Here is a 16,186-nt window from a genome sequence, read left to right as displayed (position 1 = left end):
CATACAAGGCAATAACTAGTTTGCAACTTAAACTGGACTGGCAAAGCAAAAGGACTACGTAAAGGAACCTGGCTAGTGTTTAAAAAGGATTACCAAAGAGGTGTGTGCAGCATGCCTAATTTCAAGTCTAGGATGGTCTTTTGGTTTGACTTAAATTCTATTTAGGATAAATAATTTAGCGAAATTAACAAAATTCAGATCAGAAAGCTACATTACTTCAAGAACAGAACAATTTCCTTTTGCTTACAAGATTAGGAGCAGTTTAACTTGCCCACTTACGCGAGTGGAGCAAATGCCGTTTTTCCGAGAATTGAACATCGTGAGGGTAATGAAAAGAGCACACGGTCGAAGTGCAGCAAATGTACAAACTTTTAAACTGTATATATTCTTGCCATATTTCATGCAAATTATTTTCACGTTCTACACACAAGTTGCACATACCAAAATCTACAACCAAATCTTTATCCATCTGAGAAATACAAGTAGATCTGAAAAAAGGGATGCAGCACCAAAGGAAAAAATCCAAGGGTCTTGTTATTGTTCAAGAATGGAAGCCGGGGTTGATGAATGATGAATTTTCTATTTATATGTCTATATAAAATCAATTATGTCTATAATACTCTTATTTTAGATCTTCCTACACAGGTAAAGTTTTAGAGATTGGGGTTGTTGCCGTACTCTAACGTGCCTAGTGCAGATAGATTTTCTTGCATATAACCAACGAATTTTCGATACAAGCATAAGCTATCACCAAACAATTTTAAAACAGCATACTGATAAAATCAAACGAAATAATAGAATGATGGACGCAGAGATGAACAAGTACATAAAACCCATATAATTATTTTAGATTTAAAATGAAAAATAAAAATTAGGTGCATTAAAATACACATTACTGAGATATTAAGAAACAACTTCAGATCAAAATTAAAGAACAAAAGTCATCCGTTTCAGGTGCTGAAATGGCACCGATTTCTTCGATTACATGGACAAGAAATATTCGCTAAAATGCTTCACTCGAAGTCTTAAATACGTAAACTTAAAAGCGACGCACCGACGCAGTGCATGGATAGAAATATTTTCTGGATATTCGGACAGCAATAAATATTACACGGCGAGATGCAATAAATATAAAATTCAGATGGGTAGAAAATTTTCTACCAACCCACATTACTGCATGTCATGTATCTCGGATATGCCTCATTTCAAGTTACGCGAATTTCGTATTCACCCTGTATATCTACGAGACTGTAGCCAAGATATAAAGCGACAACTGCTGCCAAGGGTTACAGCTCTCTATTTCCAGGGCAATCTTTGGAACTAAATTAGCAGGTGAGAAATATTGCAGCAGTGTAACTGCATGAAAGAATCCTAACCGAACCACTAACGTTGGAAGATGAGAAAAATCGTGCTCGACTAAGATAGTGAATCTCTTTATGTATAGGGTGAAATTTAAACTGTATGAATTATAAAACCAAATATCAACATGAGAAAATTCTATTTAAAAAATCGATGTGAGTAAAAGTTAATATAGCAAACTCAAAATGTTAGGGCAAATGAATCGTATACATAGTCATTTCATAACAGTATCTTGGCTTAGGCAGTGAGTGGAAAAAATCAACTAAGGCACCTTGACAAGACCAGCTGAAAAGTTCATATTTGTACAAGATAAAAACATGTACTTCATTTCTCTTATGCAAAACTGGGATAATTATTGAAGCAACTAGTTTAGGTGTTTCAGATTTTAATGTATCAAAACGGTATTTCTTAAACCTTTATTCACAAGATTAAACGTCAAGAAATGTATCCATGTTTCCCAACAAATCAAGACTACTTGCAAAATATTTGTCGAATTTTAATAGTGCTTTACATACCACAATCTGCACAAAAAATAAGATTAGCCATTTTGAATATAAGGAATTTTAATTTTAAATAACGCTTAACTTCTTTTTAAATAAATGCAGAGAGAAAAACGAAAAAATCAGTTTCTTCCACTCGAAAAAATTTAATCTTTCATTCATTCCCAGATCTTTTATTTCGCACGCAAGGCATGCAAAACCTTTTGCAATGCTTCACGAAATCAGTTTACCGTAGAGGCAGTTATTAAATGCATGAACTCATTCAGCACATGCTAGTGGAGCTATCCGAATAAGTGGCTCACTTAACAGCGTAAATGCAAATAATTGGGTAGCTAGTTAAAACCCCCCAATATTGATTCGGTTTGTTTTAATTATGTCAAAGCACTCCAAAGTTAGCTGCCTAAGTTGGGATGCTTCGTGGAGGACTTTAAAGAAAATTGGCTCATACTTCACTATATACGAAACCCTGAAACGAACTATCAACGTTCAGTAACTTTACCCCTCGGTCGCTTGTGGGCATTGCTAGTATTGAACTCTGGGCTACTGTAACAAAATCAGGAAAGAGTAGAGGCTACCGTAACAAAATCAGAAAAGGTTTTACGGGTAATGTTGGTAATTTAAAACTTTCGAAACCTGTCAAGGAGAATGGACTGTTGAGTTTTAATGACATGGATTTTAATTCTGCTATAAATTTGAAATACCACGGAAACATTCTGCAAACAGCTCTTTCATCTTACTTATAACTTTCGCTATCTCAGCTGTTCATTTTAACTATTGCTAGAGCGATAAGATACTAATTCTAGATTGCTTATAGTTTACTTACAGTAATATAAAAACTGCAGTGTCAATATTCATCTCGTATTCAAAATTTTCTTCCTGAAAAGACCTGAAAAATAAAGGAAATGTTGACATACAGAAAATAGACTTAAAATTCATAAATTCCATGGTACAAAGTATTTTCTCTACTGATAACCGATCATAGAAATACGTATGCGATTTATTCAGTCATATTATTTCAAAAATATTCAAGTACTTACAATTATAAAAGTCCTAATATATAAACTGATGCTAAGTAGTTTGATATTCGAAGGTTACCTTAGAAAATGGTTCGGAAGACTGTCCATAAAAGAAACCCAAGAATTCTATTCATGATGCCCTTTCAATCGGCTAAAACTAAGAACCATTAGATTTTATTTAGGTTGGATATATTTAGTGATTTCTGGTCAGGTTTTATTGTACGCATAAAAATCGATGTATGCCAGAGAAATTTATAGCAAGGATAGTAAGATTTATGAACCACAGAATTCCAACGCATCGGGCGAATTCATAAATGAATTTTCAACAGGCTGCATTGGATTTTATCAACTCAACGATAAGGAATGATTTACCTACAAATGAATACAAAATAACAAAGCTTATTAATTTCCTAGTGTGAACTTTAATTCTATTACCTTCAGCTTAAAAGTACTTGAATTGTTCAGATAGCAAAAAGGTTTGAGTTCGTTTGAATTCAGATTTCAGGCATCTAAGAATCTGGAGTTTTTCAGGCGCTCGAAACTTCTGTAAATTGCAAATCTTAGGAGTGAATATAAAAGAATACCAAGAAATAGGCAGCTAATCTAAAGATTTGCATTCGGAAACCAGATAATAACACTAGCATTGCACCGTGTTACTTCATCTGCCAACCAATTTGTGAAACCAGTTTGAAAGAATGTCGTTTGCAATTGACGACAGGAGACTGATGAAAAGAATGTGCATATTTGTCTAAAAACATATTTAAGGGTTTGTTAACCCAACTGAAGGTTCTAAGCCAGAAAAATTAACTACAAATTCAATATATTATATAATTGAGACGCTGTTTCATTTATGGGATTGCGTGGATTATAAATACTTTGTTCATGTCAGGTTGCATAGCACCGTCTCTTCAATCAATCGATTGAACCAAAACCGAGATCCACTTTAAACTACAGATTATATTTCTATATTTTTCTATGCTGGACTTTGTGCATAATGTATATAGGTGTTCGTGACTTATGTGAAGTTATTCTTGTTCAAAGTATTGTTAATGCCATCATTTAACGACCGATCACTCCCGCAATAGGCGACAAATACATTCGATTAAATAAACTGATCTTAAGATAGGACATATCTTGAGCATAGCCTCAAAACGAAAGTAGTTCAGAGAAATTCTTCGTAATTGACTGGAAGTTTAAACGAGGAAAATTAAAATATTTACTTACTTTTGTTTTTTTCCTTTTTCAGTCCATCGTATTGCCATACTCTCATATACAGACGAAGAACGGCATATGAACTAAAATTGAAAGAGAATGGAATCAATAACTACCAGCTCTTTAAGGTTGAACTTTATAAATTTAAATTCAGTCAAGTATTTTACAGGATTACAGATTCATGTACTTCCGGAACTGATTGAACTTTCTTGCATGTGTCTGATTATGGAAGCCTCGAGGCTATCTGCCTAAGGGGAGGAATGCCTTCGTGGAGGACTTTCTAAGGGAAGCTGGCTCGTATACACGTTACACATGGAGAAAACGACGAAAACGCCCATGCTGTCAGCTCGTTCGTGGGATTCGAGCCTCGGACCGAACTACCAGTGTTGAGAGACTTTACCGTTCGGCCGCTGGTGGGCCTTTCTTGCATTTGAAAAAAGACGATTCAGGCTGCTATGATGTACCGATCTGATTTTAAGCTTCTTTGAATATATATACGTGTGAAACACAAGCTAACGCTTTTTTTAATATCGATATTAATAAAAAGAATAGTATTAAATATTTACTTCACAGAAAAGGAATCTGAGCATTGTCGAAAAGGAAAAAATTAGCGAAGTGTGCTAACTTTGAAATTTCGATCATCGTAAATTATGCGATCTCTCACATTTATTGAAACGAAATAACACCTGTGAAAAATGTAGGAAAATAAAAATATCGTTTTCAAATTCTAAAACCTGAAATAAACTAGAAGTAATCAGGCATACGGTGACCATGAACGAAAAGGCCTGAAAACGAAACGAGACTAAAGTCCGAAATTATCGACAGTTTATAATTAAAATGTACTGTAAATATTTTGGCCTTAATGAAATACAGTTTTCAAACAAAACACTGCTAAATATAAAAACCGCTTATTATAAGTCTGTTTATATATAAAATCCTTAGGCAGCCTTTATTTTCGCAAACTTAAAATCGCAATTAATTGTTTTAAATTGAAACATTAAAAGCTTTAACATCTCTGAATTCTTAAATTTGTAAAACGTTTCATGCAAATCACGAAATTTTTAACAGTCACATGATACGGATAAAAGTACTTGAAGTTACTAAAAATAGACTCACGCAAGATAAAAATTTTCAAAATTAGGGATTTGTACCGTATTTCGCTTTTACTTAAAGGGTCTGTTAAACAGGAATTCGAAATCGATCTTTCTTTAATGTTATTCAATGATATTACTTCGATTTACTAGTGTGCAATGGACCAATGTTTAATTTTTGCCCACATAAAGCCTTTTCACATAATTATTTTCACCTCTGAAATGCCGAAAATGCGTTCATAATGGTCACCTGCAGTTTCATTACTTTAGGAACATAATTTAATATTGAAAGAATACATTGGACTAAATATTTCAGTTTATGAAAAAATTATAAGTTGGTTATGGGCCAGTTTTGAAAGTCGACATTTTTTTTTATTTAACGGTTATTGTGGCAAAGTAAAGTGTTCAAAGGTAAATTCGTAAATTCAGTTTTCCTGTTAGCGTGTGAATTGAGTGGTCTTAAAATTCAGTCTAATCCATTTATACGACAGGACTTTATTATGCCGCTAGTAGCTATTGTATTTAGATTGATACACATACACACTATTTACAGCCTTTTATATATACAGAATGTTGAAACTTGCAATTTCTTCATGGGACGTTAACCAACTAATGGAAAAGTTTCTTTCTCCGAAAGTGAAATTCAATTTAATCGCTAAAAGGCAAAATTTGTAGAAATTTAACTGCATGTACTTAAGTCATTTAAATGAATTATTTTAATGATGAAGCTTCACTTTCATAATTTCAGTAAAATTGAGAAATAATCTTGATAATTCCTTTTTAGATTGAAGTCGCATGTTGCAGGCTGACGAACTGGAAATGAATGCAAGTAAGGCCACGTAGTGTGATTTGGCTAATGGCGAACGTTCACGTTCAAACTTTGGTAGTAAAATTTTTACAAATACACTAACACATTGAATAATAATTGATAAGTAAAGTACTTAATCTGCTTTACCAGGTAGTCCAAATCCATTCCCTGCTTTGGCAGGAGAAATAAAAGTATAAGAACGAAAAATTTCCATTTGCCGTTTGTACAGATTTACTACCACCATCGCGAGTTGTGAGGAATCATTCCATGTCTTAACAGTGCTTTCAACTGTTGTATCATAGTTTACAATTCCTTGATTGGCTAGATAAAGCGCTGCGATTAAGATTCGGTCATTTTATCTTTAATTCTTCATGGACGTGGAATTTCAAACAAACCACGGAGCGTTTAAGGTTGCTCTAAGTATTTTGTTTTGCAGGACGCTGATCTTTAATCTGTCTGCAAAGCAGTTGTCTATGCTGGGACGGCGTAGAGCAAAATAGGGAGAATTAAAGTTACGTAAAGAGTTCTTTTCACGCAGATGTTCAATTTAGATTTTCTTATAATACAAAATAGCGCCATAAACGCTGCAATTCCTTATTTTCTGTAGCACTAACATTTTCTTTAACCATTTCATTCTTCGCTTTGTACGACCCATGAACACAATATTTTAATTTTAGAATGAACACATTTTATTTAATGTAACTATAGGGATCTAGATATTCTATACATAAATTCATTTAAAAAGCTCTTAAAATCGATTTCGTAAGCTTAAAAATGCCATTGCATTTAAAATGTTTTTGTAATTGAAAGTACACCTTGCCCACCTAACTGTTGCGAAACCAGAATTTTTAACAGTTATTTATAAAATATAATCTAGTAAGTAGTTAGCTATTTGTAATTAAATGTTAGTAAGTAGTTAGCTATTTGTAATTAAATGTTAGTAAGTAGTTAGCTATTTGTAATTAAATGTTAGTAAGTAGTTAGCTATTTGTAATTAAATGTTAGTAAGTAGTTAGCTATTTGTAATTAAATGTTAGTAAGTAGTTAGCTATTTGTAATTAAATGTTAGTAAGTAGTTAGCTATTTGTAATTAAATGTTAGTAAGTAGTTAGCTATTTGTAATTAAATGTTAGTAAGTAGTTAGCTATTTGTAATTAAATGTTAGTAAGTAGTTAGCTATTTGTAATTAAATGTTAGTAAGTAGTTAGCTATTTGTAATTAAATGTTAGTAAGTAGTTAGCTATTTGTAATTAAATGTTAGTAAGTAGTTAGCTATTTGTAATTAAATGTTAGTAAGTAGTTAGCTATTTGTAATTAAATGTGATATTACATACGCCTCTGAAGGAGAGTAAATGCATAGCATAGCAAAGTTTATAAATGAACATCTAGGGAGAACTAGCAAATATGCTTTAAAAAGGAAAACATTAACGATTGTCAAGCTAGGCACAATACAACCCCAATTTTAAGCTTATTATGAAACATCGTATAAATTAGCAAACAGATTAACACATCTGATTGCAACGGATGAACTTATGCGAGAAGAATGATAATACAAGAATAGTATTTAATATAGTTACATACATTCAATGTGTATCTCAAAATCGAGCGGTTAAATTAAGAGAATTATTCGCATTCCATACTGAAAATACAATATGGTAGCAAAGCTGAATAAACCAATAGTCTGCAATTATCTGCAAATTTACGTTCTCATTCACACCATTCTACTCTGGTGCACGTTGTTCTGAAACAAAGACAAATATATTGAACTATTAGGTCGACTATGGCAAAGTACACGAAGCTTAAAATTGCACACTACTTAAAAATATAGGTTTCCAGGGCATTAATTATGTATTTCTACTTTCTTTTCTGTAAATGGAATCGTAAGAATGATACAAGATTTAATCTATTCCATTTGGAAAAGTGGATTTATGTTTGCTACACTACATAAAAGGCCAGAACAGCTGTTTTTGATGCTAGGCATGCAAAAACTCTTCCCATTCTAGCATGAAAGAGTTTCGCTAGAGTGAGTACACTCTAGCATGAAAGTTAATCAAGTTTTAGTAAAACACTCTTCCCACTCTAGCATGAAAATAAAATTTATCTCCCAGATGATCGAATTATCAAAGGAAAACTATTTGAAGTATTAGTTGTGAATAACATCCTAAATGAGCCTGTGTACAAATCCAACAGGTACACTAAGGTAAGGAAGGTTCAAATTTAGTTACTGAACTTTAAGGTCACTTCGCTTTCAAATTTAGTATTTAAGTTACAATTAAGCTCTGTAATAGAACTCCAAGATTATTCATTTGAAATAATGTTAAGCTGTAGTACCTTGTCAACTTATGGTTTTCTGACACACCTTGCTCTTTCTATATGCTTTTAATTAATATGGTGGTCGTTACTTGAGCTGAATCGTTACTTCCACTTAACGACATTTTTTCAATATTCCTGGTAAATATAATACACAGTTTGCATATACAGACTACGGAGACTTCGTGGCTCATTATTTTGATTCAATTAAAGTAACAGTGTTCCTAATTGAGCACTAGTCTTTAAACCGTTTACACTACCACAAAAATTACTTTATTGAAGGCGTCTTTCAGTTTACGTCTTTGAAAAACATTTACATTCAGGAAGATATGTTATTTACGCCTCATTTGCTTTCTTAAGTATCCATTTGCAAACATTTCCTCCCTTGCTTATGATTAAAGTAACTTTGGGTTTATTTTTATAAGAATTTTTCCTAGCAGTCCCTTGAGTACACGCTTCCTAAATCCTTTCTTACCGTTTCTACAAATGAACACCATAAAAAACTTTTTCAAAGTCTTCCGATTAATACCGACTGTCCACCAATGGTCACCTTCATGTAGAGAAAACTGACCAGGGCAACTTTTATTCTCGAATGGTACTTCCTCCAAAATATGCTAATATATTTCAAGTTTAGGTTAAAAGTTCTAAATTCTAAGCATTCCGAGTTTCACTTTTTCCAATAAGGATTCGTCTTTTAATGATTAACAATTAAATCTAAACTGGTTTCGTTGTAGATCTTTCCTAGCCATGATTTATGAATATAAACGTATTCTTAAAAATGAAACAAATCTACAGTAATTTACGCCATCATTCCATCTAAAGTATCCAGCATTCAGGTTCAGATTTTGCCTTATATTAGAGTGAAATAACTAATGACTTAAAAATTTACAACTGCCCATCTTTATCAGCGGAAAAGCAGACGAAGTGTAAATCAGGATGTTAAACCTCCATCATGTACTACGTAAAATTCATAACGAATAGCTGCTACAAAACCGAAAATAAACGTAGACATTTTCGCAATTAAGCGGGACGATTCGATGAAATTTTAATGTCAGAATATACACCTTATATGAATTGTTGCAGTTATAAGTATTTGAAATTCAGTAGAAATTAAATCATATCTTCAAAGATCAATTATGAAATGCTTTTTTAACTCGGCTTTTAAATGCCGTAGCAAACAATAGGTTTATTTAACGTCTAGATAAGCTTCCTTCGTATTTAAAATTAAATTAAACAGCTAATGCCTAAAAAGAAGTTTACCTAGCCAACTAATCTTAGTACGAAATTATGCCAATAAGTTGATATTTGAATGCAGTTAAAATATTGAGAAAAAGCATTTAGACTTATGGTCTCCAACAGGTCACATTTGATTAGAAATAATATTTAACGAAGTAGAAGATAAACTTACGTTTCCTTCGAACAACAAGGCAGGTACTGGAAACCTACGTCTGCGCCTCACTTTACGAGTATCCTGTATCATTCTCTGGAACATTAGAGGTTCAAACCTACAAATTAAATGGTTTGAAAAGTAAGTATGCAACTACGCAATTTTAGAATGCAATTGTCGAATAGTTAAGCGAAGATTAATTTTAAACGGGAGAGCTTTAGAATGCTAAATTGAACCAAATTACCGGTACATTGTCGTTATGAACGCGACGTGCTTATACACCGCCAACAATTTATTAACGCTTCAGTGGTAAAATATTTTCGTAACAGCAGATCAGTTGACCAAAATTAGATTTCCGGCAGCAATTGTTTAGCAATCGCAGCTATACTATCAGAATATTAATCTTTCGTATGAAATTATTTTGTCGGCCATAATAACACATCCCGAACAAATATGTACAGCTGTTCTGTCTTGGTAAGAGCCTATTTTCATAGAGATATGTTGGAAAATATACTTCAAGTTTCGCATTATAATGAACTTTTAGACAAATTGACGATATAAGCTTTTAGATTTTTCGCTTAAATGAAATAATTATTACAGGGACAGTCGCCAGTTAAGTATTATACTAGCGAGACTAGTTCTCGCGAAAGAAAGAAGTCAAGTGACTTCCCTCGAATCAATTCCGAGTTAATTCCAGTTCTTATTCCAAGAGAAATTAAGCAATTTGTCGACATTACATTTTGAATCATCTTATGCAATGAAACATTGTACGAAGTACCTTTCACAGGAAATGGTTACCCTCGCCCCCAAAAAATATACAAAATCTGAAAGTTTTCAAATTTTACATACATATACAAGTTTCGAGAGAATTTGGGTAAAGTTCCTTGAACTAAAAATATTTAAAAACGGCCTATCTTTAGAATTTGATACACAGCCTCGCGCCCTGGTATAAAAATGCCTTTCAGTACAGCTTTGCCATTATTTCCCATTTGCTTTGAAATCGTAGAGTTCGTTAATCAAAAATGCGTTAAGGTTTTACAAAATAGGAAATAGAAAATAAAAAAATTCGAGTTTCCAGGTTTCCATCTTCGTGTGCAGGATTAAGTTATTAAAAATTTGATGTCTCTGGATACCGTCGTTTTTTTACATTACCAAAAACATGTAAACATTCATGCAAATTCTTTATTTAATTTCTTTAAATACAATACAAGGCGATATATTTGGTCGCAAGAATTTTAAAAGTGATTCGCTTTTTATAGTGAAACGCCAGAAAGTGCCATTTTGAGAATTAATAGCCTCTTTTGGCGTAAAAATTGATGCAATGCATATATGCGCTTTAACCAATTGGACAAAAACTGACCCTGAAAAAAATTTCATTCCACCCCTGCTTCATTGAATAGGGCATTAATAGAAAATCTTACTACGAGAATTCAGAGTAACTTAGGAGTTGCATCAATGCTCTTAGGAAAACATTAGTAGCATTATTGGGAATGCATCGGTGACTACCGGCTAATAAATGCCGCATCATTAATATTAAAGCTTAAATTTAAAAAGCGAGTCAAAAACTTCAAATTGTAGTCTTACCACCTTGAAGATTTTAACAATCAAGGTTTCAGAAATTTAAAAAGGTATTAAAATTAATATAAAATAATGTGAAAAGGAAACAAGAATTTGTAGGTAAATTTCTACTTAAGGTCTGAAACAATTTTGAGGTAATCAGTTGTAGTTTGCTTATTCATTTAACAATGAAACTTAGAAATTTAAAGGCAATTAATTTAAGGCAATGGAAATTAAAAATTTTACATCCAAGTCAGCTGTTTAAAACGTCAAAAATAAAAATAAAAAATGGGTGCTTTTTTTCATGTAAATACCACGTGGAGACTTTGTTGTTTAATAATGAATTAGTGAGTTAAATTACCTTAATTATTGAAGGCGTAACCGAATTAATTTCACTGGAATACTTGCTCCAGAGATTTGCAACAATTGCAGAAACGTTTATAGGTTTTTAGAGGATATGGAATCCAGTTAGAGAAAACTCTCTTCAAGGGTTTTATTGTTGGCAGGAATTCGCCCAACATATATCCCAGAGTTTTAATTTTAATGTACTGTAAAACTACACTGACATATTTCTACTCTATTTAAAGCAAAAATCGTAATTGTACATAGATACATTTTCCAATAGTTTTAAAGTGATAAGAAATAAAGTACCAAAAAAGTATTTAAAACATTAAGCGCAATTCCTAATGGCATGGAAGTATCTACAAGTTTCGCTTATACAGACTTTGTTTAACAAGTATTTACTCCATTTAAATTACATGTGGTTAAACGCAAATCTCGGTTAATTTCCTTCTATAAGCAGGCCTTCAATTTCAAGTAACTGGGGTACACGTGTCCATAGATATGGAGTAGGATGCGTGATAATACCGAGAAAAAGGTTAAATTAGAGGAGTGCTGTGAAGTTTGATTTTGCAGTTAATAGTGCTCATCTTCAGACGTTTTAGAGGTTTCGTTTTATTTGATTATGGCAAAGCGCTCGAAGGCCATCTGTCTAAGGAAACGGATGCCTTCGTGGATGAATTTCTAAGAAAACTGGCTCGCAAATATATATATTACACATGGGGAAAACCACAAAGATGCCTATGCAGTAAGCTCGCTCGTAACATTGGAACTTCGTAGCAAACTACCAATGTTCAGTGACTTTGCGGTTCGACCCGCTGGGGCCAGACTTCTTAAAGGAAACAATTTTCTATTATTCCCTTAATGTATGGTAATATGTAAAAGAACCCATTTGATTAAATGATTTATTTTTGTGTTCATTTGGCTACATTTAAAAACATTTTCTACCAGAAAAATCAGAATATTCCAGATAGAAAAAACCTAGAATTAAAGCTTCCATAGAATGTGAAGTGTTATTTTGATCTTTCATATCAATTTTATTAATTTAAAACCTATTATATAATTTTCAAATAGCTTTCAAATCACGACTTTACATTTTAAAATCAATAGAGCACAATAGGAATAGTTGTTAAACAGAATTGTTTAAACGAACGACAGTTGCTCGAAACTTATTTGGAAATTTAAATTCATTTTTAATCTGAATTTTCGTGCAATTAAGATTCAATTTTATTTTAAATTCCGATTTTATGTCTATTCGTCACTACAACTCTTGCAGAGTTTCTATAAATTGAAATCAGGATATGCAATTTTTATTTAGTGTAATACGTTTAGTTTGGCGAGTGGAAAGTATTTCACGATATAACTATGGCTAATCACTGAACATTTACAACTAATTAGAAAAATTAGTATTGGGTGTGTGTGTGTGTGATTATGGGAAAGCCTCGAGGGCTATCCGTTTAAGGGGAGGGATGCCTTCGTGGAGGAATTTCTAAGGGAAACTGACTCGTATACACTTTACACATGGGGAAAACCACGAAAACGCCCATGCAGCCAGCCCGTTCGCGGGATTCGAACCTCAGACCGAACTACCAGTGTTCAGCGACTTTACCGCTCGGCCGCTGGTGGGCAAAATTAGTATTGGTGCAAAAATCTCTTTCGTTCGTTAATATTCAGTGGCACGAATTTAAGAAATGCAGTTTTTAATCATGTTTATTCATTGTTTAAACACATAAAAAAAATTAATTTTGGACTCGCTATGATGAAAGCCACTTAGACGTATTGTAGAAAATAAAAAATAAGACTTTCAAATGGCTTGGCTAATTACATATCCGATGGTTTGAAAATAATATTTCGTTGAAAATAAGGTGCACTACGTACATGCAACTATAAGTATTCTTCAATTAAGTAACTATAATCATTCTTTAAATTAGAAAGTATCAGTTAAGAAATTTACCGAAGTCTATGAATTTAATTCATGAATTACGAGTTATGATTCAGATATGTAGTTATTAAAACCAAGATTTCAACGACTTGAAACACTTATGAAAAAATGCAATTAAGCATTTAATTTCTATTAAAATTTTTATCAAGATGCGAGATAAAATTTATGAAATGAATACGGAATACTAACTTGCGAGATTCTTCAGAACTGGCTGTTTTGTCTTTTACTGGAATAATGATTCTCGATGGGTAGTTTGGTGTAAACATTCCATCATTTACTACAAGCTGTAAAGATTTTGATATTATAGTTCCATTAATTAATATTCCATATCAGAAAGTATCAAACTTACGAGTAAATTTTAGCAAAAACATACATCTGAATAATAAATAGTTAAAAACATGATTGAAAAGACAAACTAACCTCACATTCATAGTCCTTTTCAAAAAGTTTTAAAGAGTTTCTATATATATCTTCATCCTCCTGCAAAAGAAATTTTAACGAAATTTAGGTACTTTACATAAAATGTGGATTATGAAATTAATGAATATGTGATTATAAAAATGTGAATGGTACTTCCTGGTTATTCGGTATCCCGATACACCATGAAAAAGATTTTGCCAACATTTGGCGGTAAAATCGTTTTTGATTTCGACCGATACTGTTAAAGAAAATCTGATTTTTATTCTCTGCCTCCATATAAATTCTGATAATTAAGAAGGCTAGTGATTATGACCTGCATAAAAAAAGTCTAAATGTTTAGCTGCAGCTATTTAAAAAAGAATACTTTTAGCATTTGCAGTTCTTAAACAATTTCGAATATAAATTTAGTTTCTCTTCAACTACCACAGATCTATTTCGAGAATTATACTAATAAAGATTAAGAAACATTTTAGCCATTTCTTATTTTAAAGCATCTAAACTAGTACATGAAAAAAACTCACGATTACTAGACATTTTACCTTGATTTGAATACATTAAATATACTTTGGACAACTAATGTTAACGAAATTTCAATGAGGAATATCAGCAAATTAAAGAAAACATTTAAAATTTCATTTTACAGAAAGCGAACGTCAGAGATTTAGATTTAGAGATAATTTTGATTTTAACTGAAATTGTCATTCAGGCTGCAAATGTAAAAACACATTAATTTAGTAGACCTTGAGCTACAAAAAGAATGTTGTATCATATTAAACAAATATGTAATACCTTTCGATAAACACCTGCTTCGTATAAATGACACCGAGCTCGGTCGACTAAACCCTTTAGGTCCTTTTCTGTAACCAACACGTCGACTTCTTTTGCCATAATGTGAAGTATTAAGGGAACTACAAATATACTAAAACAATACCCGCTGTTCTTCAACTCAAACTGGAGGAAATTTTGTTGGAAGTACTTATAAGTTCTTTTTTGAGATCTAACATACAACCACCAACTACCAATGACAACAATTATGCAAATTTTACTCTTCCCTTTTCTCAAAGAGATAATGTAATTTAATTTAAAATATTTATAACTAAAATCATATTGCATCATAAATCACAATAATCAATCAATTCACTAACATATATTTTAATTTATGAATTTTAACTTACTTGTACGAAAGTTATTGATATTTATTTTTTCCAACTTGTTATTGAATGTAATCTTAATTTTTTTCATGGTGAAATGGTTTTATTAAACACAGTGTTAAGTCTGAAGTTATTCTTCAATCATTCTATTTCAGTTTTCATCACCAAATGATTCATTATTTCAATTTACATGAATGTTCTCAAAAGTCGGCTAAAGAAATCGACGTGTTGGTTACAAAACAGGAACTAAAGGATTTAGTCGACCGAGCTGGGTGTAATTTTTACACAGCAGCCGTTATTTGAAAGGTATTGCATATTTAATATGATACAACACTCTCTTTCTATCTCAAGGTCTGTTAAATTAGTATGTTTTTACCTTTACACCCTGAATGAGAATTTCGTTTAAAATCAGTGTTACATCTTAACCTGAATCTGCGACTTTCGCTTTCTGTAAAAGGAAATTTTAAGTGTTTCCTTTAATTTACTGATATTCTTCATTGAAGTTTTGCTAATTTTAGATGTCCAAAGGTATATCAAATAAAAAATCAAGTATATCAAGCATATCAAGTTTGAATCTGTGTAGAATGGCTAATAATCTTTCGGTTTTTCATTATTATTTTAGAGGTTTATAATGTATTTTCCTCCTTCCTTTCCATGCCTCCGCGGTGTAATTGGAAATATACTCGATAGGTATTCGAGAGGTCCAGGCTTCCAGTCCCGGCGAGGGCACTGCACATTTTCACACTTCTGCCAAAAAATAACCTAATGACTCTAGAAGTATTGCCCGAACAAAAACGTGGTGGACGATAAATTGTCACCATCAAGACTTGTGAATCGTGTTCCCCAATTATCAATCCCTCTTTAAAAGGGGCAATATATAAGGCATTTTCTCCTTGTTTTTCGCATGCTTTCGTTGAGTAATTGTAAGCATACTCGACGCGTATATTAGAGGTTCAAGGTTCGATTCCCGGCTAGGGCCCTGCGCTTATTTTTACCCTCCTGCTTCAAAAAAACTTAATGAGTGAACATGTTTATTTCCTCTAATTCTCGTGTACGTGCCAAGTAAACCCTCTGCGAAATTCCATAAAAATAAA

At 32.4% G+C, this 16,186-nt stretch overlaps 1 protein-coding gene across 3 annotated transcripts in view; it reads right to left on the bottom strand.

The window, feature by feature from the left end:
- The window catches only part of LOC118195181 (phosphatidylinositol-3,5-bisphosphate 3-phosphatase MTMR14-like), a 31,518-nt gene extending 16,612 nt beyond the window's left edge, over nt 1-14,906 (bottom strand). For 2 of the 3 annotated variants that reach the window (XM_085806654.1, XM_085806655.1), the window contains exons 1-6: nt 14,731-14,906; nt 13,942-14,001; nt 13,711-13,805; nt 9,705-9,801; nt 4,100-4,170; nt 2,683-2,745 (exon numbers count right to left, since the gene is read on the bottom strand). In XM_085806654.1, the coding sequence (XP_085662780.1) occupies nt 2,683-2,745; nt 4,100-4,170; nt 9,705-9,801; nt 13,711-13,805; nt 13,942-14,001; nt 14,731-14,829 (485 nt within the window). In that variant the 5' untranslated portion in view covers nt 14,830-14,906. The remainder of the gene's footprint in view (nt 1-2,682; nt 2,746-4,099; nt 4,171-9,704; nt 9,802-13,710; nt 13,806-13,941; nt 14,002-14,730) is intronic. The other variant, XM_085806653.1, reaches the window with a different exon arrangement.
- Between the last annotated feature and the right edge of the window lie 1,280 nt (nt 14,907-16,186).

This window comes from Stegodyphus dumicola, chromosome 12 (genome assembly GCF_044657685.1).
Source record: "Stegodyphus dumicola isolate Sdum_Otavi_A_Nest chromosome 12, ASM4465768v1".
Lineage (NCBI taxonomy): Eukaryota > Metazoa > Arthropoda > Arachnida > Araneae > Eresidae > Stegodyphus > Stegodyphus dumicola.
This window is presented reverse-complemented; position numbering and strand designations above follow the sequence as displayed.